This window comes from Phalaenopsis equestris, unplaced genomic scaffold (assembly GCF_001263595.1).
Source record: "Phalaenopsis equestris unplaced genomic scaffold, ASM126359v1 Scaffold000256, whole genome shotgun sequence".
NCBI lineage: Eukaryota > Viridiplantae > Streptophyta > Magnoliopsida > Asparagales > Orchidaceae > Phalaenopsis > Phalaenopsis equestris.
In genome coordinates, this window is record NW_018164698.1 from 407,095 (window position 1) to 428,810 (window position 21,716).

General features: G+C 38.1%; 1 protein-coding gene across 4 annotated transcripts; it reads right to left on the reverse strand.

Moving 5' to 3' along the window:
• Nucleotides 1-4,895: 4,895 nt before the first annotated feature.
• LOC110024412 (probable inactive receptor kinase At5g58300) lies at nt 4,896-20,601 on the reverse strand. 4 transcript variants are annotated; one of them, XM_020724367.1, is made up of 4 exons: nt 20,353-20,398; nt 19,588-19,606; nt 14,678-16,073; nt 4,896-5,647 (listed from the first exon to the last, which is right to left on the reverse strand). In XM_020724367.1, exons 3-4 carry the CDS (start codon nt 15,984-15,986, stop codon nt 5,037-5,039), a joined length of 1,920 nt encoding a protein of 639 aa, XP_020580026.1. In that variant the 5' UTR covers nt 15,987-16,073; nt 19,588-19,606; nt 20,353-20,398; the 3' UTR covers nt 4,896-5,036. The 4 variants fall into 4 exon arrangements, with proteins under 4 accessions (XP_020580026.1, XP_020580025.1, XP_020580023.1 ...); XM_020724366.1 differs by lacking the exon at nt 19,588-19,606 and having other exon boundaries at nt 20,353-20,601; XM_020724364.1 differs by lacking the exon at nt 19,588-19,606 and having other exon boundaries at nt 14,678-16,540; nt 20,353-20,601.
• Nucleotides 20,602-21,716: the final 1,115 nt, after the last annotated feature.

A 21,716-nucleotide genomic window follows, 5' to 3' on the forward strand; every position in this document is an offset into this window, starting at 1 on the left:
TATAGAAGTTTAAGTATTATTAGGTATGTAAATATATAAGAATTGTGTGGTATCTATGTAAATGTTCTATTTTTTATATTATTATTTTGATATGGGTTAATTAATGGAAGGAAGAAATTTATCTGATTTTTCAGAAGAGACAATTTTGATGACAGAAGGCATTAGATTGGGTGGAATGATGCTTTATGTTTGCCAATATTGCTGTTTAATAAACCATATCTGGAGAAGCATTTACATACAGAACACCCAATTCCTATGTATTTGTATGTCTAACACCAAAATTTTATTACAATTCTACCACCCAAATCTTTCATATCACATGCCAAATACCACTATTATAACTTTTGGAAGGTGAAATACACATTTTAATTTATAGCATAGGTTTCATAGATATGAAAATTGAAGTTTAGGTGTTAGATATGTAAATACGTCGGGGATTGAGTGGTATGTATGTAATTGTTCCTAATTTTTTTCTTAAAGGTTTCTAATGCTTCTCCACTGTGGTTCATATTCATGTATGGATAAGGTGGCATATATATGTAAAAATTGAAATTTAGGTGTTAGATATATAGATACATAAGAATTGAGTGGTATGTATGTAAATCTTATTAAACTAAATATTAGGGGTGGTGGCAATGGTTGGACAAGGGAGATCAATTTCTCTGCCCTTCAGTTGTTGGGATTAGGGATGTAAGTGAGTTAAGCCGACTCGTGAGTCGGTTCGAGCTTGGCTGGATAAGTGGCTGGTTAATTGAGCTTGATGAGCTAACATGTCAAGTTCAGGCTAGCTCTAACTAGACTTATTAGCTTGTGAGCTGAATCGATTAAGAAAATATTAATATAAAATATATTAAATTTGAAAATTTTATCTTTTAAGGTATTGAAAATAGTTTAAAAAATAATATTTTGTATTTTATGTTAACTGGTTTCTTATTATTTATCTCATAATTGTTCATTCTATTTATAATTTTATTATAACAGCACCTTAAATTAATATTATTATATCTTTTATAAAAAATAAACGAGCTGATGAGCCGGTTCGAACTTGTAGACTCAAGCTCGTGCTCAATGTCGAGCTCGAACTCAAATTAAGGGTGATAATTGTAAGGTTATTAAGTAAATGACTTGCGAGCTTAAACTCTTTGAGTTGAATAATCTCGGTTCAATTTATTAGCTCATAAAAACATGTTTTTTTGGAGCAATGTGAGTGCTCAAAATCGATATTTTGTGATTGTTCATTTTATTTTTAATGAATGTGCAAAATATTGGAGCACATTTTGCTTGAAAAAAACATGTTAAATTTAACTTTTTAAATGTAAAGTTATGAAGTAAAACATAAGGAAAAGATTAGTTCTGTCTCCTCTATTGTTTTCCAAGCCTTCCCTTATCACGTTTTAGTTTTGTTTTTGGGAAATTTACATTAGTACCATATCATTCTTATGGATTTACATATCTAATATCTAAAGTTTGATATTTACATTTATATCATCATGGTGCTATAAATGTATATATAAAAAAAAGTACATTTAATTTTTAAAAAGTTAAGTAAAAAAGATATTTAACCCGCCAAAATCATGTCTGGTTCAACTCAAATTTGGATGGTAGACACAGAGTGTAAAGCACCAAAAGTTAATTATTGGTACATAACAAAAGTTTGTCATCATAATCAGGTGTATATTATTGAATGTGTGCCGGAAAAAAATTCACGGTAGTAGAGTGATTATTTAAAATCTTAGCATTGTAAGAGAATCCAACACAAATTTAGATAATAAAAGAGAAGCAGAATGAGACACTTCAAGTTTTTACATGGGAATTCTTGAAAATGAGAAAAAAATCATACGGGTTAGCACAATAAAAATAGTCAACTATATAATTGTAAGTACATATGTCAACTCCCCTAAATTAAGGAAGATGAAGTTATAAAGTTGAACATCGTTGATATACAATAGTAGTTCATTTTAATTAGCCATAATCAGGCTGTAATGAATGTAGCTCTCAATGATATTCTATGAAAACAATAGCCTATCGTGGATGTTGTAGGTGATGGCTATAGCGTCACCTTATCTTATACGTCATGGTTGAATGTCAGATAGTAGTTTGCCATAAAGGTCATATATAATTGTTTCGGGAGTGTCGATTGAACATAGACGCCATAGTAGGGGGATGTAGGAGTTGTGAGCCACCCAAAACATAGTTGGTCACAAAAGTCGTGGTATTGAGCTGCAATAATGTCCTTAGGTTATAGAGGCTAGAGTTGAGAGTTGCATGAGTTACGAGCCACCTAGACCATAGTAGTGAGCTGTAATAATGTCTGCATGTTGTAGAGGCTAGATTAAGGAGTTGTGTGAGCTGTGAATCACGTAGGCTGTCGTGGTGAGATGTAATAAAATTTTTAGATTGTAGAGGCCATAGTTAGAAGCTACATCAGTCGTTGACCACGTAGGCTATTATTTGTCATGTAGTTCATAGTGGTGAGCTGTGATAACGTTTATAGGCCACATATGCTAGAATTGTGAGTTGCATGAACTGTAGATAATGTAGGTTATAGTTAATTACATAAGCTATAGTGGTGAGCTACACTAACGTTTGTAGGCCACAGAGGCTGAAGTTAGGAGTTGCATGGTTTGTGGACCACGTAAGTTGTAGTCAGAAACATAGGCCATATCTATGAGCTACGATTACGTGCATAGACTGTAGAGGCCAGAGTTAGGAGCTGCAATGAATTGTGAATTATGAGGACAAAACTTCATATGTTTGAAGAAGATCATTATATTCTGAGTACGTCATTTGTAAGTAGTTATTGCAGGGAGTTGTTTTCGGATCCTTGATATACGATGTTAGTCATGATCCGTATTGAGAGAATGACGTTACACATATGCGAGTGTTGTTACACCGTCATTGGTGTGTCATTATAACATTTGTGGGGTGCGTTGTGCAATATTACAACTTCTTTAGGGTGATTCATTACACTATTTTTTGGGTGTGTTGTTGCACAATATTCATGACAATATATTGCTTTGTCGGGTGCTTCGTTACCCCACAACTTACGCTGAGATTTTGTAATGTATGCCCTAATTCCATGAGGGGTTCTGTTTCAATGAGCAGGAGTTGTCTAACTGTGTTCGACGATGGCTGGAAGGCGGTGGTCGATCGTGTTCCACAACAGATGGAGGTGGTGCTCATTGGATCTTCAATAAAACATTTGACCTCACTTATTTCTTCTTCAAACGTTGGGCATCCTCCACTTCAAGGTATGGTCCCCTTTATTGAAGGGGTCGAGCTCAATTTATCGAGTTTGGGAGAAACCTTGATTGGACAATAATTTGTAGACATTTGAGTGCCATGGTAATGTCGGAATTGAATGATCTTGGACTTGTTAGATTTGTCTCATCGAGATGCTCAATTCTATTTTATGCTTGTCAGATTTGTAATTAATATGACCTTCCAATTAACCACCCAAAATTTTCAAAAATTGCTTAATAGCTTGATTTGGACATGAATTGACTCGAATTGGACCAACTTTGTCTCGTTTAGTCGGTCAATTTTACTTTAAGTTTGCTAAAATCAGAGTTTTGGATAATTTTGATGACATATCAATATCCCCCTATTTTCAGGTGAGGCTGATTTTGTCATAGGAACATACCGAATATTCGAATCTTATATATATATATATATATATATTATTGTGAGATGTACTTCCTGTCATAGAAATGAAACGCAAAAAACACAAGCAAACACAGATCGTTTACATGGTTCGATTCAACTGGATCTACGTCCACAGGAGGGAATCGATCAAATAGTTTACTAAGACAAAAAAATGGAGAGTACATAACTTATACATAGAGATGAGCCATCATCTTCCTTCCATGGCCTCCATCTCAAGCGACACCTTAATACAATGCCTGAAGATGTTCTCCTCTCTAGCTATTCTCTCCTCATCTGTGGTAGCTTAAGATCTCTTCCCTTGCTCTCTTAAGCCTCACACACACTCTATTTATAGAAGCAAGAGAGTGGTAGGTGGGAGGTAGACGAGCGGTAGGTGAACGGTATGTGAGATGTGGTAGGTGAGCGGTACCACATTACAAAAGTGTCCTTTTTCCTTAATTTAATAATTGGGGGTCAAAATTATATATAAGGAAAGAATTGTAGCCCGGTTGATAAGCTGGTTGTTTCCCTTCTCTGAGATCGCAGAATGGAGTCGCCTGGCCTCCACATATATTTTTGCCGGTGGCATGAGTGTGCGAGAGAAGAGGGGTCGGGGGTCAAGCTAGAGAGGCGAAGCGGTGTGTGAATGTAGTCTTTTCTGTATCGATCAGATTCATTTTGATCAGTTGGTAGCCGATGAATGCGTTGAGGAAGCTCATTACAAAATAGTTGACTATCATGCCCATGAGCGCTTCAACCCGAGGCAAGGTGTAGCTATCCTTCGGGCAAGCGGCATCAGTGTAGTCCACGAATGTCCTCCATTTGTAGTCCACACATATCCTTCAGTAAGACAAGTAAAACTTAAACAACAAAATCGAGCTTAAAGTAAATTGTAATTAAAAATTGGGATAATTAAAACATTAACTTTTGCAAATTAATCATTCAAAAGTGAATTTTTTAAACTATTGAACCGATGTATTTACGCGTGACACGATCAAACTATTGAGAATTTGATAAAAAAAATGAAAATTATGAGTTTGGGTTTTACCATGAATTTGATATTGGAGTGTGAATTTGAAAAATCGATGAAATGTTGGTTCTTAAATATGCCCCAATTTAAACATATAAAAGTAAAGATTTTGGGATCATTTGCAGGAATAATGATTAGAGCTTGCTCAAAAAAATTTAAAATAAGGAATTTTTAAATTTTCATTTTTTAGAGCATAACTGAAATTAACTTCAAACTCAACTCGAATCAAATCCAAATTAGCTCTAAATTCAAATGCACCGAACCAATCTCACAACCACATACCAAATACTTAGAAAATCACCGCCAACACCTTACCACTATATCATCACCACTGCACCTACCAAACGAAACCCTATCGGAATCACTTCAACCGGCCATCATCAGGCGAGCGGCGATCGTCGGACTCCGTCGGCCGGAGATCCTCAATCATCGTCACCAATTGCTGCATTCTCGGCCTCTGGTGCGGATCCTTCGAAGTACAAGCCAACCCGATCTGAAGCATCGCTACCATTTCTTCCTCGTTGTTAGGGCACCTCATAAGCTCGACATCAAACACCTCCGCAGTCCATTCCTCGCGAACGACAGACTGCACCCACCGCGGAAAATCAACGATCTCGTCGTGGCCGGGAGCGCAGATCGGAGATTTTCCGGTCAGGATTTCGAGAAGCACGACGCCGAAGCTGTAGACGTCGGTCTGATGGGTGAATTTGCGGGTGTCGATGAACTCTGGGGCGAGATAGGCGGCGGATGATCGGGAGGGGATGGTGGGAGAGTTTATGAGCTGGGAAACACCGTGGTCTGAAAGGAAGGGATGGAGGTCGGGGGTGACGAGGATGTTCGAAGGTCTTATGTTGCCATGGGAGAACTTTGCGCCAGCTTCTTCGTGTAAGTGAGCTATAGCCTTTGCTGTTCCTAGCATGATTTTTAGTCTGGATTCCCAGTCTAAAGGAGCTCTTCCTGCATTTTTGTTTCCTGTTTGGAGAAGGAGATAGAAGTTAAATGCCCCATTTTTGCGATGATTACATATATAGCATATGGAAGATCGCTATTTATAAAATGTACCATTGAAAATTTGATCTTTTATAGTTGAGAGTGGTTTTGCTCAAAAAATGCAGCAAAAATTTGGCAAAAAAAGAAACAAAAAAAAAAAAAAAAAATTTCAATCCGGTAACCCAAATTTGATTATTATAGAGACTAATAATAGATAACAAAAGAAAAGTGAATTAATAAAAAAATAAATAAAATCTACATGCACACCACATAATCCTTATGTATTTACATATTTAGCATCTAAAGTTTGATATTAACACTTCTAACACCTCAGTGTCTTTATAAACTTATACATAAAAAGATGCACTTAATTTTAAAAAGGTAGTTATGATTATTATTATTTAATGTGATGTTAATGATTTGAGTAACATTCATGTATTTATGAATGTGTTGACATTATCATTTCGATGTCAGGAGCGTAGGGTGTCCGCTTGAACGACCAGGGAGTATGCTTCATGCGTGCACAACCTCCCAGGGTTCAAGACATCTGTTTTCGATCCTCTGACATGTGGTAAAAAATTACTTTGCTGGGGGTCTAATTTTCGCTAAGGCTAAAGCTGATCAGCATTACATTCGTCAGACGGCTTCGACTGGATTGACGGATATCGTTCGGAACGGTACGGGCAAATCGGGTTGTGATTTGGCTTACTCGTCGGCAAAACATTGTTCTGCTGACCCCAAATTGCAAAACAGATAGCACAGATGAGTCCGGAACATTATTTTCGCTAAGAAAAGGCTTTCACAGGTTCGAACATGGTGTAAAACCCCTAAAAAAGGAGCGGCCACATCTGTCTTGTGAGTGAGCACGCTAGGTCGTCCACAACCTGTTCGGTATGTGGCCCGCGGCTTGACCACGCCCTTGGCCACGTAGCCAAGTCGACCAAAAAGAGCAAGTGGCGTAATTACGCTAGCCTTCGAGCGCGGCCACCCCACTAACCCGTTCGCGGCGGTATAAGTTTTTTCACGAGATGGCCTATGTTTTTCTAGCAGAACGCTGTCTGACAGCTGGAAATAAGCCATGGACTGGTCCTAGGCCACTTTTGGCACCTGTGCTCACCTGGGATGTTCCCATATGGGGTAAGCGGTCATTTTTTCCCAGTTAATCATGGTATAAACCCCTTTTGCTAGGGATAATTGGGGGAGCCATCCATTTGGTAATGGGATCATTTTGGAGATTTTTAGAGAGGAGGAGAGCTGTGAGGAGCTTGTGGAGGGATTTTGGATAGATTCATGAGTGTTTTGAGACTTCTCACTTTTATCTTCCTCCTTTTACTTATTTCTTCTATTTTCTTCTCCTTCCTCACCGTTTGCTTTTCCGGCCATCACTCCTCCGGAGAAGATAGAGGAAAAGAGGAATTTCTTGTGTGCCACCTCGTCGGAATCTCCCCTTGAGTAGAACTTCTTCATACTTCGGAAAAGGACCTTAGCCAGAGTTCGTGACGCCGCCAAAATCTCCTTATGGGAAGAGCTTTGTCATTCGTGGGGGAAAAAACATGGGCGTCTTCTCTCCTTTTAAAGAAAGCTTCTTTCTGAACTTTGTCGGATATCAAAAAATCACCACGGCGGTATAAACACTTAAACTCTCGCATTTTTCTTCCTAGAGCCCCTAGGTCTGGATGTGTTGAGGATTAAGGACTAGGTTTTCTTGTGCTTAGAGAAAGCCTTTAGACTACAAAGGCATTCGAGGACACCCCCTATGAATCTGAGCGTTCCCCTTGAGCCCTAACACCAAAATCCTATGAAAGACGAGGTTTTGTGAGACCTTACAATTTGCTCCAACAATTTCACTTGATGGAAAAGTGAAATCGAAGGATCAGACAGATGGAGACGCACCTTTGGTCTCCATTTGCTTTATTGCGAAAAGTTCTCGAGAGTCAACTCTTCACCCCATGTCAGGTAAAGGGATGACAACGTCGAGTTGCTTTGCGTGATACGCCGTTAACATCACTTTCCATCAATTCAACCCTAGAACCTACGCAAGGTCGTTAGGAAGAGTTCAATACGCCGTCGAGCGCCCTTGGGTTTCTATTGCATTATGCATGATCATTTGTTGGCATTTTTGCATTTTTGTGTGCTTTTCTGCGTGATTACTTCAGTTCGATTGGTCACACCAGCGATCGACCGATCACTTTGGGTCCTATTGTCCGTCGTGGCTCGATCGACCTACTTTATGGGATTGATCAGTCGCTCCAGCTCAATCACATAATCTTTTAGGTTTGATCGACCACAGTGGTTTGATCACGCACTCTTGGGTCAGATTGATAGTCCCGACTCGATCGACCTACTTTTCAGGCTCGATCGACAGCCTTGGCCCAATCGCCTAATCTTTTCGGTTCGATCGGTCACCCCGCATCAATCAACCAATTTGGGTCCAATCGGCCGTCCTGGCTCCATCGACCTAGTTTTTGGGCTCGATCGACTGTCCCAGTGGGATCACCCAATCTTATGGGTTCAATCAATCTCCCAGTGTCGATCGCCCACTTTGGGTTCGATCAATCATCCTGACTTAATCGACCTACTTTCCGGGTTCAGTCAGCCGCTCCGACCCGATAGCCCAATCTTTTGGGTTCGATCGACCGCCCCGCGTCGATAACTTATTTTGGGTTCGATCGGTCGTCCCGGTCTAATTACTCACTTTGGTCTAATCGCCCTCACGATTCAGTGACCTTTGAAGCATAAGGATGTTCCTGTCAAGTCGACCTGATTATTCCTCCATGCCTCACTTATTGTAGGCCATCCTTCACCTATGGATTTGAGGGACTTATCCTCTCCCATGTGTTTCGGTATGGGCTCTCGAGGCAGTGAGGTGGTCCTGGTTGAAATAAACATCCTTTAATGATCTATTCTCGAGGTTCATGATAATATAAGCAAACCTCATTTTATTGAGCGTATTATTGGGTATCCCTCAAGATTGTAATCAATCAGAGGGATACATTTCTCTGGAAGACTTTTGACCCCAGAACAAAAATGTACTTTTTGATTCTCTAGTTACATGTGATTTACATAGAGATTTTTTTTCGTGAATGTTGTGTTTTGAGGTACTTCGATCTGATCATGTTTGGATGTATATTCTCAACCCATCACACGAGGATTATCTATCAATAAGCCTTTCGCTTGTTTTTTTTTAATTATTTGTCTCTTTTCGTATTTCTTTTCTATTTGATTCTTCTTCTATTTGAATCATTTGTATTGATATGTGAGAGAGATTTATTCAAATAAGGGAACTATACGACATAGAAATAGACAAATGAGCGACTCCAATGCTTTAAAAAGAACCGAGAAAAACAAAATGTTCAAGTGTTAGTCATGTAAATAAATACATAAGAATTGTGTGGTATAAGTGTAATTGTCCCATAAAATAAACAAAACAAAACGAGGGGCGAAACCAACTTTATTTTTTAGTGTGGACAAAATTGCCAAATGTTTAATTATTTTGAAGTATTAGACAAAAATATGTCCCCGGGAGAGGGGGGTGAAATTACTAAATTGTCTTAATTACATTAAAAAAAACTATTAAATTTTATTATTTATATAAAAAAAATTTCAAATCCAGGGCAGATAGTGACCTGCCCCGGACATAAATAAAACTGATATTAATCAATTGTTGATTTAATTAATTCATATAAGCCTCATGACTTAGAAGAGGGAGAGAACATTTTACATCAATGGACTAAACATACATTCATCAATATAAAATAACATAATATCCATAAAATACATAAGCATGCATTTTTTCAAAACAAAGAAAACCCCACCTAACAAAAGAGTAAAATATTTACCATTTGACTAACAAGATAGAATACTCTAATAAAAAAAAAAAATTGTTATTCACCACCTAACATGCTATTTGTCTTCATATGCAATGAATCTCATAAATCTCTTAAAAATTATTATATGGATCTCTTGACAAATTGTATAGATGTCGAAGGCCATAGACATACATAACTTGGTTCCACCATCAAGTAAAAAATTAGTCATTTGCTCATTCAATTGATTCATATAAGCCTCATTACTTGGAAGAGGGAGAGAACATTTTTCATCAATGGACTGAACATGCATTCATCAATATGAAATAACATAATATCCATAAAATTCATTACTTGCCTTCATATAAGCATACATTTTTTCAAGGCAAACAAAACAACCTAACAAAAGAGTAAAATCTTTACCACTTGACTAATAAGATAGGGTATTCTAATAAACCAAACTGTTATTCACCACCTAACCGATAAGAAAAGCTATTTGTTTTAATATGCTATGAATCTCATAAATCTGCCAAAAGTTACTGTGTGGATCCCTTGACAAATTGTATAACATATCTCAAGCCTTCCAATATATCCCATAAATATTAACATCATTTAGTCTAACAAACAATAACCGGTGTGCTATGGCCATCCATACTTTTCAAAGAAAAGTTGATAGAATAGTTATAACAATCTTTAAGTACATGATTAGATGTGTATATGGGAAGACCATTATTTTATAATATTAAATTGGAACTAATTGTTGAGTATGGACAGTTCTGTGAATGAAAAATTAATGGTTTATTTATTCTAATTCAGAACATGAATGTTCATTAAATATTTTGACACATAGAATAAGTCATTGTATGGAATTCAATTAAATTTAGATAACTTAAAATTTTCCTTATCACAATTTTTTTTTTTGTTTTGTGAATTTTCTTTTATAATAAATAGACCTCATGTGTATTAGATTTTAATAAAATCATTACTCATGAAAAGCTGTGATAGTAGTTGGTCATGCGGACCGTAGGCGATCGCTTCAGGAGCGTCGGTTGACCACAATGGTTGTAGTTGGGAGCTGCAATAGTGTTCGTAGGCCGCAAAGGTCGGGGTTGGAAGCTGCATGAGGTATGAGCCATGTAAGTCGTAGTTAATCAATTAGACCGTAGTAGAGAGTTGTAATAATGTTTGTAAGCCGCCGAGGCCAGAGTTAGGAGTTGCATGGTTGTGAGTCACGTAGGTTATAATTGATTACGTAGGCCGCAGTAGTAAGCATGAGAACGTCGTAGGCCGCAGAGGTTGGAATTGGGAGCTGCGTGAGTTGTGTCACGTAGGTCATAGTTGATTGCATATGCCTTAGCAAGAAGTTGTAAAAAACGTCTGTATTGCACAGAGATTGGAGTTGGCAGTTGCATGAGCTGTGAGCAATGGAGGTCGTAGTTGGTCACATATGTCATATTGGTCAGCTGTGATAACGCCCGTAGGCCGTAGAGGCCGGAGTTGGGACCTGCATGAGTTGCGAACCACGTAGGGCATAGAAGACATTGAAGAGATCAGCTTGATGATCCAATTGAAGAGAAATTCCAGTATGATGTGGGGGGGGGGGGGGGGTTGAGGAAGTGCTTGCGATGAAGGTTGCCCCCTAATCTATAAGCGGTTCTAAAAAACTTGATGTCTGGATGAAACATGAGATGATTGTCGTGCCCGAGACATTGGCGTAAACGACCTTTTGAAACTACAGTGAAGGTTGCCCCCCAGTCTAGAAGTGATTTTCATAGAATTTGTGTTTGAATAAGATGCGATAAGTTAACGCCACCATAATCGTGTCCGGGACATTATCGTGAATGAATTTTCGAGATTACAATGAAGGTTACCCCCACATTGAAGAATGTTTCATAAATTATCTTGATGTATATCATTGGAAAATGAAGCAAAGGACAAGACGTTTTAGACTTCAAGACTACACCCAACGAGACTTGGTTTCCTACAGACGACGCCAAAATAATGTGTCGGAAGATCCGCAGTGATAGAGAAATAAATTAACGTCTCAATATAGTACCACAATCCAACACACACATATAAAAGAAGAGTAGCAGGAGACACCTGATTTTTTACGTGTAATGGTGAGTACACATACCCTTTTTTTCCTGAATTATGGAATATAAAATTATAAACTTGATGTACAATGACATTTCAACAATAATAGTCATAATGAGCCGTGAAGGTGATAGTTAATTGCTATGGAGATAGTGGTCCGTTGTGAATGCTATAGACAGTGGTTGTAGCCTCAACTTGTTATAGAGGTTATAGTTGAAAGTCATGGTAGTAGTTTGTCATGTAGGCCATAGGCGGTAACGTCAACAGCATCGGTTGGCCACAACGGCCTCAATTGGGAGCCGTGATATCATTCGTAGGCTGTAAATGTCGGAGTTGCGAGTTTCATGAACTATGAGTCACGTAATTTATAGTTGGTCATATAGATTATAACCAAGGTTCTGAAAACTGGACCGGCCATTGAATCGGTAGTAGGAGAGTTTAAAGGTTCAAAAGTTGAACCGGGGTTGAATCGTAATTCAACTAGATGACCTACGGCAATTTAAAATATATTTAAAAATGACAATAGATAAGATTTACATAACACTCAATTCCTATGTATTTAAATATCTAACACCTAAAATTCAATTTTAACATGTCATATTTATCTATGAATGAAAAACTTGTATTTCACTTTTTTAAAATAGTGATATTTTATATGATATGGATGATTTTGGTTACATAACACTCAATTCCTATGTATTTAAATATCTAACACCTAAAATTCAATTTTAACATGTCATATTTATCTATGAATGAAAAACTTGTATTTCACTTTTTTAAAATAATGATATTTTATATGATATGGATGATTTTGGTGGTATAAATGCAAAAAAATAGAATTTAAGTGTTAGATATGTAAATAAATAAAATTTGGTGGCATCTATGTAAATTGAATTTCTTTGTAATGGTGATTTTTTGATGTTATATGAGTGATTTGGGTGGTAAAAATGTAAAAAATAGAGTTTAGGCATTAGATGTGTAAATTACATAAAATTTATGTGATATGAGTGATTTGTCAAACCGGGAGGTTTTTGCCGGTTCTAAGCCGGTTCAATCAATCTGGTTCGATGCAGGGGCATTTTTTAAGCCAGCCCGAATCAGACCACCGGCCTGTTCACTGTCGAGTCGTCGAACTGGCTGGTTTGGTTTGGTTTTCTAAACATAGGTTATAGTAGAGAGCTGCATTAACACATGTAGACCGCAAATGCTGGAATTGGAAGCTACATGAGTTATGAGTCACGTAGGTAGTAGTTGATCATATAGGTCGTAGTGGTGAGTTGTGAAAACGTTCGTAGACCACATAAGCCGTAGTTAGGAGCTGCTTGAGCTGTGATTCGCGTAGGTTATAGTTGGTGATATAGGTCAATGGTCATAGCTGAGAGCTATAATAACGTATTATTGGTTACATATGCTGTAATGGTGTGTTGCGATAACTTTTGTAGGCCGCAGCGGCCGGAGTTGGGAGCTACATGAGTTGTGAACCATGTATGTCATAATTGGTCACACACGATGTAATGCTGAGATGCAATGAGAGAACTTCAAGAATTCGGAGAAAGTCACTGTATTCTGAATATATTTGTTGTAAGCAGTTATTAAAAGGCGTGTTCTTACATCTTCTTTGGAGTACGTCGTTACATCGTCTTTGGGATGTGTCGTTGCAACGTATGCGAGGCACATTGTTGCACCGTATTTAGAGTGTGTTGTTACACGGTTTTTAGGGTGCATTGTTAAACCGTCTTTAGGTGTGTCATTGCACTGTATGCGGGCGCATCATTGCATCGTATTTTAGGTATGTTGTTACATCGTCTTCAGGGTGTGTTGTTACACCATCTTCGAGGTGTGTCATTGCACCATATTCGAGATGTGTTGCTACACTGTGTTTAGGACGACGCATTGCTCCGCAGGGTGCTTCGTTACTCCACATCATACGTCATGACTTTGCAAGGGGCTTCGTGGCAACGAGCAGGGGGCGGACGACGGTTGTTGAAGGTGGTTGTCAGCTGTGGGAGCAAAAAACACTTATTGGGTTCTTCGCCTATAACCACACTGAAATTCGACTTAGTCTCCTGGTTTGACACTTCCTCCCTTTTCGTGAAGAGGATAGGGCTCTATATATTGAGTTTGGAGGAGGCCTCCCTCCTAATAAATAAGATAGGAATTCGAACCATTCCATTATACGACCCGAAGAGATTCTTTTGATTGGATGACATTTTGTGGATACTTGAGTGTCTTAATAGAGTGATCTTTTAGGCTCGTTGGATTCGTTTTGTTGAAACATTTGATTTAAAGTTTATCAGATTTAAAATTTAATTGTTCTTCAAATTAGCTACCCAAAGTTTGATCTGAGCGTGATTTGACTCAAATTGGGCCAATTTTGGCGTCATCGAGTCTTCCTCATCGAGCTGGTTAGTTTAATTGTAAGTTTGCTGAAATTGGAATTATGGGTGATTTTTAATTTGAGTTTGAATGTTTCGATTCATGTTAATCAACTCGAGATTCATGACAAAAAATAAAATTTGTTGACCAATGCTGAAAGTTAAACCTTGTATAATATAAGCACGGCAGTCCACTAAAAATCAAGTTTTGGATGATTCATGTGTTCCAATAATAGCTAAAGCATAGCATGACACATGGAAGAGAATCAGATACTATTAAAATTTAAATTAAATTATCCAGTCTTCCATCCATCCATCTAACTCATCTGTTTTTTGGTTTTGCATTCAGAAGACATTCAAGAGGCAATCTGGAAGTAAAATTTTCTTAAAAAAATTGAATTTTTATAAAAATAAAAAATAAAAAATTTCATAAAAGACGCAATCTGAAAATAGGCAAATTTCACATTAGACCACATCAACCATCTAATTTATCATAATTATAAACAGGAAATAAAACGCACCTATGATTGGATTATTTTTCCCATCATGCAATTAAATAGCATGAATATATTAACCAGTTTCAAGCAGCTTGTTGGAAACTATAATTTAGAACCAAAAATCTAAACAAACCACAATCAGTTCAATCAGAAAGAAATTAAAAAAAAAAATCTTACTTCCATAAAAAACCAAGACAAAAATCAAAATTAACTGAAATTTCACAGAAGTAAACCACATACCATGCAGAAGCGCAGATAAGTTTCCACCGGATGCGTATTCATACACCAAAAGCTTCTCCTCCTTTGCATAATAATAAGCTCTCAAAGGAAGAATATTTGCATGGCTTCCAACCCTCCCAATGACCTCCATCTGCTGCTCAAAATCCCTCTTTCCCGCCGCCACGTCCTTCAGCCTCTTCACCACCACCGTCGTCCCATCCTCCAGAACCGCCTTATAAGCCGTCCCATAACTCCCCTTCCCCAGAACCTCAGCAGAAGCTCTCAGAAGATCATCCAGATCGAAGTTATAAGAACAGCTATCGAAAAAAAACAGTTTTTTTCTCTCTGCCTCCTGAACTCCACTGCTATACTCCTCCCCTTTCTCTCCCCTCCTTCCAATGCCCGACACCTTCTTCTCCGTCAACTCGTTGGATTCTGTATCTTCCCGCTTCAAAATGAATATAAGTAGAATGATTGCTAGGAGGAAAACGAAGGCGAATCCTCCGACGATGATGGCGATTATTACACCAATTGTTAGTTTTTTGTTTGAGTTTTTGGGGTGGTCGTTGGGGAGTAGAGGGAAAGGTGATGAGGGAAATGATGGAGAGGGAGATGATGGGAGAACAGCTGAGCAATGGGGTAGGGGAGGGCCGCATAAATGCAGGTTTCCGGTGAATGAATCATTAGGGAAGGTTTGGAGAGAGAAGGGTACAGAGCCATTCAGATTGTTGAAGCTAAGGTTAAGATGCCTTAGCTTCGGAAGATTGAGATCAGGGATAGGTCCTGAGAGAATGTTGTTCCCGAGATTCAGCGATGCAAGCTGAGATAAATTCCAGATGGCGGCCGGAATTTCGCCGGAGAAGAGATTGAAGGAGAGGTCGAGAGAGTTGAGCGTGGGAGAAAATGAATCTGGTAGATTTCCTGAGAAATTATTGTGTTGGAGGTAGAGAAAGCGGAGGGAAGGGAGGGAGGATATGTCTGGTGGGAGTTTGCCGGTGAGTTCGTTGGATCGGAGGCTTAAGACTTGCAAAGCTTCAAGCTTTCCGAGAGAATTGGAAGGGATGTCTCCTATAAGACCAATTCCAGGAAGCCTAACTCCGACGACTCTGGTTCCGTTTTTGGTGCATGTGACTCCAATCCAAGACGAACAAGTTGGCGTATCGAGCCTCCAGTTGAGCTTCCTGCCATGGCGAACTGCAGTAGAGAAGCTAAGGAGAGCTTCCTTGTCGCTGCTCAAGTCTGCAGCCGCTTGACGGGAGAAGCAGAGGAAGAGGAAAGCAGAATAAGTAAGCCACACAAATTGGCTGCTTCTGAGGTTGAGGGGATCCATGACTGCTACTGCTCTCCTGAACTTCTCTGGAAGAACTTCAAAGAGAGTTTTTTCTGCATGCGATGCCACAGAATCTCCCTCCCTCAGCTGTTTAAACAAAATTTAACACATAAGCTAACAAATTGAAGCAAGCAGAGCCGTTTTATGAAAGGGGAGTAATATTTCAAGAGAAAAGCAGAGAAGATGCTCTAAATGAGAAGATAACAAAGCCGATCTTAATGAAAGGGGACTAATATTTCATTACAGCGTCAGACACAAAGAACACCACCTTCGACAAAATGGGATTCCACCTGACCGGAAAAAAAAATCACCAACTATGCTGCTGGCCATGAAATGGATAAAGTAACACTTTTGGTAGTTTTCCAAAGAAGAGAGAAAGCTCCACCGCTGGTTTCGCACAAGTAACAGTACAGAGACGAGACGAGATTCTCTTCCTTCTCGTAACTTAAACTGAGACCGATTGCTGTGGGTAGAGTAGATATATTGCACTCATTATCGGTCTATAGCTATCCTTACGTTGTCATGGACCACAGAATTATAGTTGAGACCAAGTCCTGTTCATTTATAAGCGTCAAAAGTAGTTAGGAGGAGGAGGAAGGAGGCGAAGCCATTAATGCTTTTTAGATCAAGACTCCACTTGAGAAAAATATAAAGACAATGGCTTTAATAGTTGATGTTTACTCTAGTGGGCGCTCGAGAAAGTACAACGGTTCGTCCAGCCGCAATGCCAAGCTTGGGTGATATATTTGATTGACTAAACAAAATCTTTAAAAAAAATATTCGGTTGATTAAAGACATGATAATTGTGTGTGTGCATTGAAAATGTGTTAATGTGTATCCTGAGGAGATCTAACAATTCAGAAGAGTAGAGTAAGACAAAAGAGAACCCACCGACAGAAGATCAAGAGACTCACTTATCTGACCGACTGTAACAATTTGAGCCAAAACAAGCAAGGATAAAGCCGATCTAGCCACGAAAGATGATCAAATGACTAGAATTTGAGCCGTTCGGTCAGAAATGAGAAAAAAAATGATATTTGAGCCATAAAGAGCTCACTCAAGGTAAGATCTAGCCCTCAACATCCTCAATCATGTCGGGGGTGTCCGGAAGCTCCCTCTTCTACCATCAAGGGTCGACAACCATACTAACTCAGCCAACTGAACCAGTCCTGCCAACCTGAAGTCAATCAAGCTCAGTCGACCAATAACACCAACTAAGCCCAAACAATCGAACCCATCCTGCCGAGTCGAAGTCGTATAACTTAGTCGAACTAGCCAGAAAGAAGCAGAGCAATAGCTTCATACCTGTAAAATACCTAGAATATTATGTATAATCCTCATTAAATTAAGAACAAAAATATAACATCACCATATTGTACACTCTTCCCTATAAATAGAAAGATCATTTAATGCACACAAGAGAACAGATGTACACGATTTTAGCCAAAAAGGTCGGGAAAGATTAACATTATTAATACAATTTATTGTTCATCATTGTTCACTCCTCGCTTTGTCTCTCTCTCCTTTCTTACGCTCAATTCCTATGGGTGTGATTCACAGGCAAGTCAAGACTCAATATCCTAAAAGATACGGTGAGCGTTGATCATGACACAGGCAAGAAGAAGAGCAACCCGCGGAGAAAAAACTTGAAAAAGACACCGGTGCATGGAGTTCACTAAACTAGCACATCTAGGAGTTGAAATATCAAATGTTGGATGTCATATGAGATGCGCTACATGTAAATTCTACATGTATAAGCATATCGTTGGTTTATTAAAAGACCACATAAGAAAAAAAAGACCGAGAAAAAAATCAAAACATAATAAGTAAAATCGAAGCTCCTCATACTAAGGAGTCGATCCAATTCAGACGATGCAATTGACACGGCACCCTCACCGGGTGGCTGCAAGGCACTAGCAGCTTCTTATGCCCCTGGCAGCAACAAAACACCAGCAACTTCTTGTGACCTTGGCAACAACAAAGCACCAACAGCTCCTTGTAAGGTTTGTTTAGTCGTCATATATTGTCTTGTAGTTGAAGTTTGAGTCGACGGATCGATGGTCTGGTCAAACGTTCAAACGTTTCTCCGTTGAGGACCAAGCAACAAATCAGACGACCCACCTGATTTGACAACACAACCACTTTTATTTTTTTAAACAATATTTTTCTTCTTTTTTTCACCTTTCGGGCAATACCGCCCCAATTTCCAAAAGGCAACACGAAAGAGTTCTTTGTTGGGGACTTCGAGCAAAGGATTCGACACGTTCTCTATTACAACGCTTGGGTTTCAACTTATTCAGATGAGAAAAGATGCAAAGCAAATATGGAATGCTAGAGTCTAGTCATGTCTTATTTAAAAGAACAAAAGACATGAAAATCAAGTTCAATTATTGAATCATTGAATTAAGAATAAATATTATCTATTTTTGTATTAAATTCTTTTATTCTTATCGCAACATTGTTTTTTAAGAAATAAGAGAGTCATATAATAAAATATGTACATAAAAAATATGTGAATATTGATCTTGAGGAGATCTGACGATTCAAAAGAGAAGAGAAGAACAAAAGAGGGCCCGCCAACATAAGACCATTAGATCTACTTACCCGACCAAGTGCAGCTGTCCGAACAAAAGCAAGCAAGACCAAAGTGGACTAAGCCACAAAAGAGGATTGAATGACCTGAATCCAAGTTGTCCAGTTGGAAACAAGACAAAGAGACATCTGACCCAACCAAAATGTCGAGGAAGCTGACTCGAAGGAAGATCTAGCCCCCCAGTATCTCCAATCATTCCAGAGGTGTCCAGAAGATCCCTCTCCAACTATCAAGGATCGACAGCCAGACAAACCCAACCAACCAAACTAGTCTTATTGACCTAAAGTCAATCGAGCTTAGCCAACCATAGCACATACTAGCCTAGTTTATCAAACTGATCTTGTCGAGTTGAAGCCATATAACCCAGCCGAACAAGCCAGAGAGCAGTTGAGCAATAGACTTATACCTGTAAAATACTTAGAATATCTTGTACAAGCTCCGTTAAAACATGGGCAAAATATAACAAGATCTACTCCCTCGACATCTCCAATCATATTGGGGGTATCCAAAAGCTCTCCCGTCTACCTTCAAGGGTCGACAGCCAGATGTAACATCACCATATTATACTTTCTCCGTTTTAAATTGAGAGATCATTTCATGTACAAAAGATGGTAGATACACCCAATTTTAGCTAAAAGATCGGAAAAAGGTCAACATGATTGATCGGATTTATTATTCACTTCTCTTGCTATCTCTCTCTCTCTCTCTCATTTCCTACGCTATATTCATTGGGGCGTGGTTCACAGATAAGTTAGAATACAACAGTGTGGTACATATGTAAATTTCCACATATATATGTATATATATATTGAAATAATGACGAACTCATAAAATTTTCTTCCAATTGTTCCTAGAAATACGTAGAGAACTATCATGAAAACTAGTATTTAATAACAATTCTTAGGTAAATCCAAGGACATATTAAATGCATTGGAACCAAATAGCTACAATAAAATTGTGGGCAAAATGCATGTTCATTCCCTCCAATTCCTCCAATCAAAACTTTACCTTAATGTTCCAAAGAATTCTGCAAGGGGAAAGGTCAAAAAGACTACAATCAGAACCAAATAAAGCAGCATAACCCAAAAGCATTCCAAAAGAAAAAGAAAATCAAGCAAAATTACAAAGTTGAAAAAGAAAAGGAAAAAAAAAAAAAAAAAGACAAGAAAAGATAAGAAAACATAAGTTAAAAAAAAAAGGGAAAAAAGAAAAAGGCTAAAGCTAAGGCAAATAATTAAGAGCAAATATAAAAATTAGTTGAAAATATTACAGTACTAGGTTCCATCAAGTTGGCCTCACCTACTTCTAAAAAAATAATTCATACACAGACAGAAATGACCACAATCATTCCATATTCTCAACAAATTTCTCTTCTTTAGAGCAACGCATTCAAAGCACCACACCTAATTCAGTGAAGCCATGGACGCCCACCCATCAACTTCTGAACAAGCATGTCAAATTCAAAAAATTCTTCAAAAAGGCTTATCATGTGAATTACATGTCTTAACTGGTAAGAGCTCTTCTGATCTTCTATAAGCAAGAACAAACACAGTGCTTGTTCTTCTTTTCCGCCATTGTAGTGAAAACAAGAACAAAAAAAAGTTACAGAAAGGGATCAAGCAAAGAAAGCGAAAACGACTTTTTCATAAAACCTGAATGAGGCTAAAAAGATAGGCCTCAATAATAAACAACAAAACGAGAAGAAAGCTACATTCCACTGAGATTAATTAAGTAAGAAAAAAGATGAAGAGAGAAAAGGCAAAATTAACTTACAGACAGAGATAAGAGGCGCGAATCTGAAATATAGCAGAAAATTGTTCTCCAGATTCGAATACTTATGGCATTAGGTTTAAAAGTCCAGAGCCGTATAGCTAAGCTCTCGCAGAAAACGAAGCTAGATCAAGGCCCGAGCGAGAATCTCGAAGCAGGGCAGGGTTTTTGAAAGAGTTGAAAGGATGCTCGAATCCGCCATTAAAGTCGAGAGCGGAGTGAGTAAAGCAGAACGGCGAACCGTCACTTTTGAGCGATGAAGTAATTTAACAAAGCAGTCCTCGCATTTTCTTAAATTTGCTAACTAATCGCCGTGGAGAGCGAGGCGGAAGGTTTGGGAGCTCATCTGCTTTGATTTCAACCGTCAGATCAGAATCGAACGGGCGACAATGAGGAGTCTGTTTTACCGGCTCGCGGGACCCACCTGACTGTGGAGTTCGATATGAACGAGCTTGACTTCCCATAATGACTCCAATAATATTTTTTTTTAAAATATAAAAAATAGACACATTTATTCATTTTTTTCATTTTATATGTTAAAATAAAAAAAAATTTCTAATTTTGAAATAAATTTTATTAAATAAATATAATGCTGAACTAAGATTTTATCATCAAAATGTCGTCCTTACCATACTTTGTCTTCTTCCTTCCTTTGGCGTGCCTTCTCTTTATCTTACTTTTGACATTATCTTTCTTTTGATTGATTACAAAAGTTTCAGGTGGACCATAAATGATCTTGATTAATTTTTTTTAAAAAAAGTGTCATTTGGGCCAATGAAAATAGCTTTGCAAGGTCAATTATGACAACACAAATTTGAAAGGATTTTATTATTATTATTATTATTAGGAGTTTTTAATTTTGTCTTATATTTTAAATTGTGTACTTCGAAAAGTTGTGATCACGAATCCTGAGAAGATTCAACGATTCATGAGAGAAGAAGTATGAAAAAAGAGCACCAACCGATAGAAGACCAGGAGGCTTACTTATCGGATATGAGGTAGCTATTTGAGCCAAGGTTGAAGACCGACCGAGCCATGAGAAGGACAAAAAAAAAAATGATCGGATGATATGAATCTGAATCAATCAAACTAAAGCAAGAATTGTAAGCATCCGAGCTTACTACTATAAGAAAGCCAACATAATGTATCTATTGTTTTTTTTAAAACAATTATGTATAACACACACACACACACACATACTATGTGCACAACCGGAGGTCTGTTGGATGACAGTTTGATAAATAACTAGTATATATCCGAGCATAAGCCGCCGCTCTCCCGGGCTCAAATCCATCTAGGTCGAATTAGTACATATAGGGTGGACAGACTCATGTTGTCATCCATCTGTTGTTATATATATATATATA

Coding starts and splice junctions, on each gene's coding strand:
- LOC110024412 (XM_020724366.1), bottom strand. CDS start 15,986: ATGGATCCCCTCAACCTCAGAAGCAGCCAATTTGTGTGGCTTACTTAT. Junction 5,648..14,677: donor CTTATCTGCGCTTCTGCATG/GTATGTGGTTTA, acceptor TTCTCCAAACAG/GAAACAAAAATGCAGGAAGA.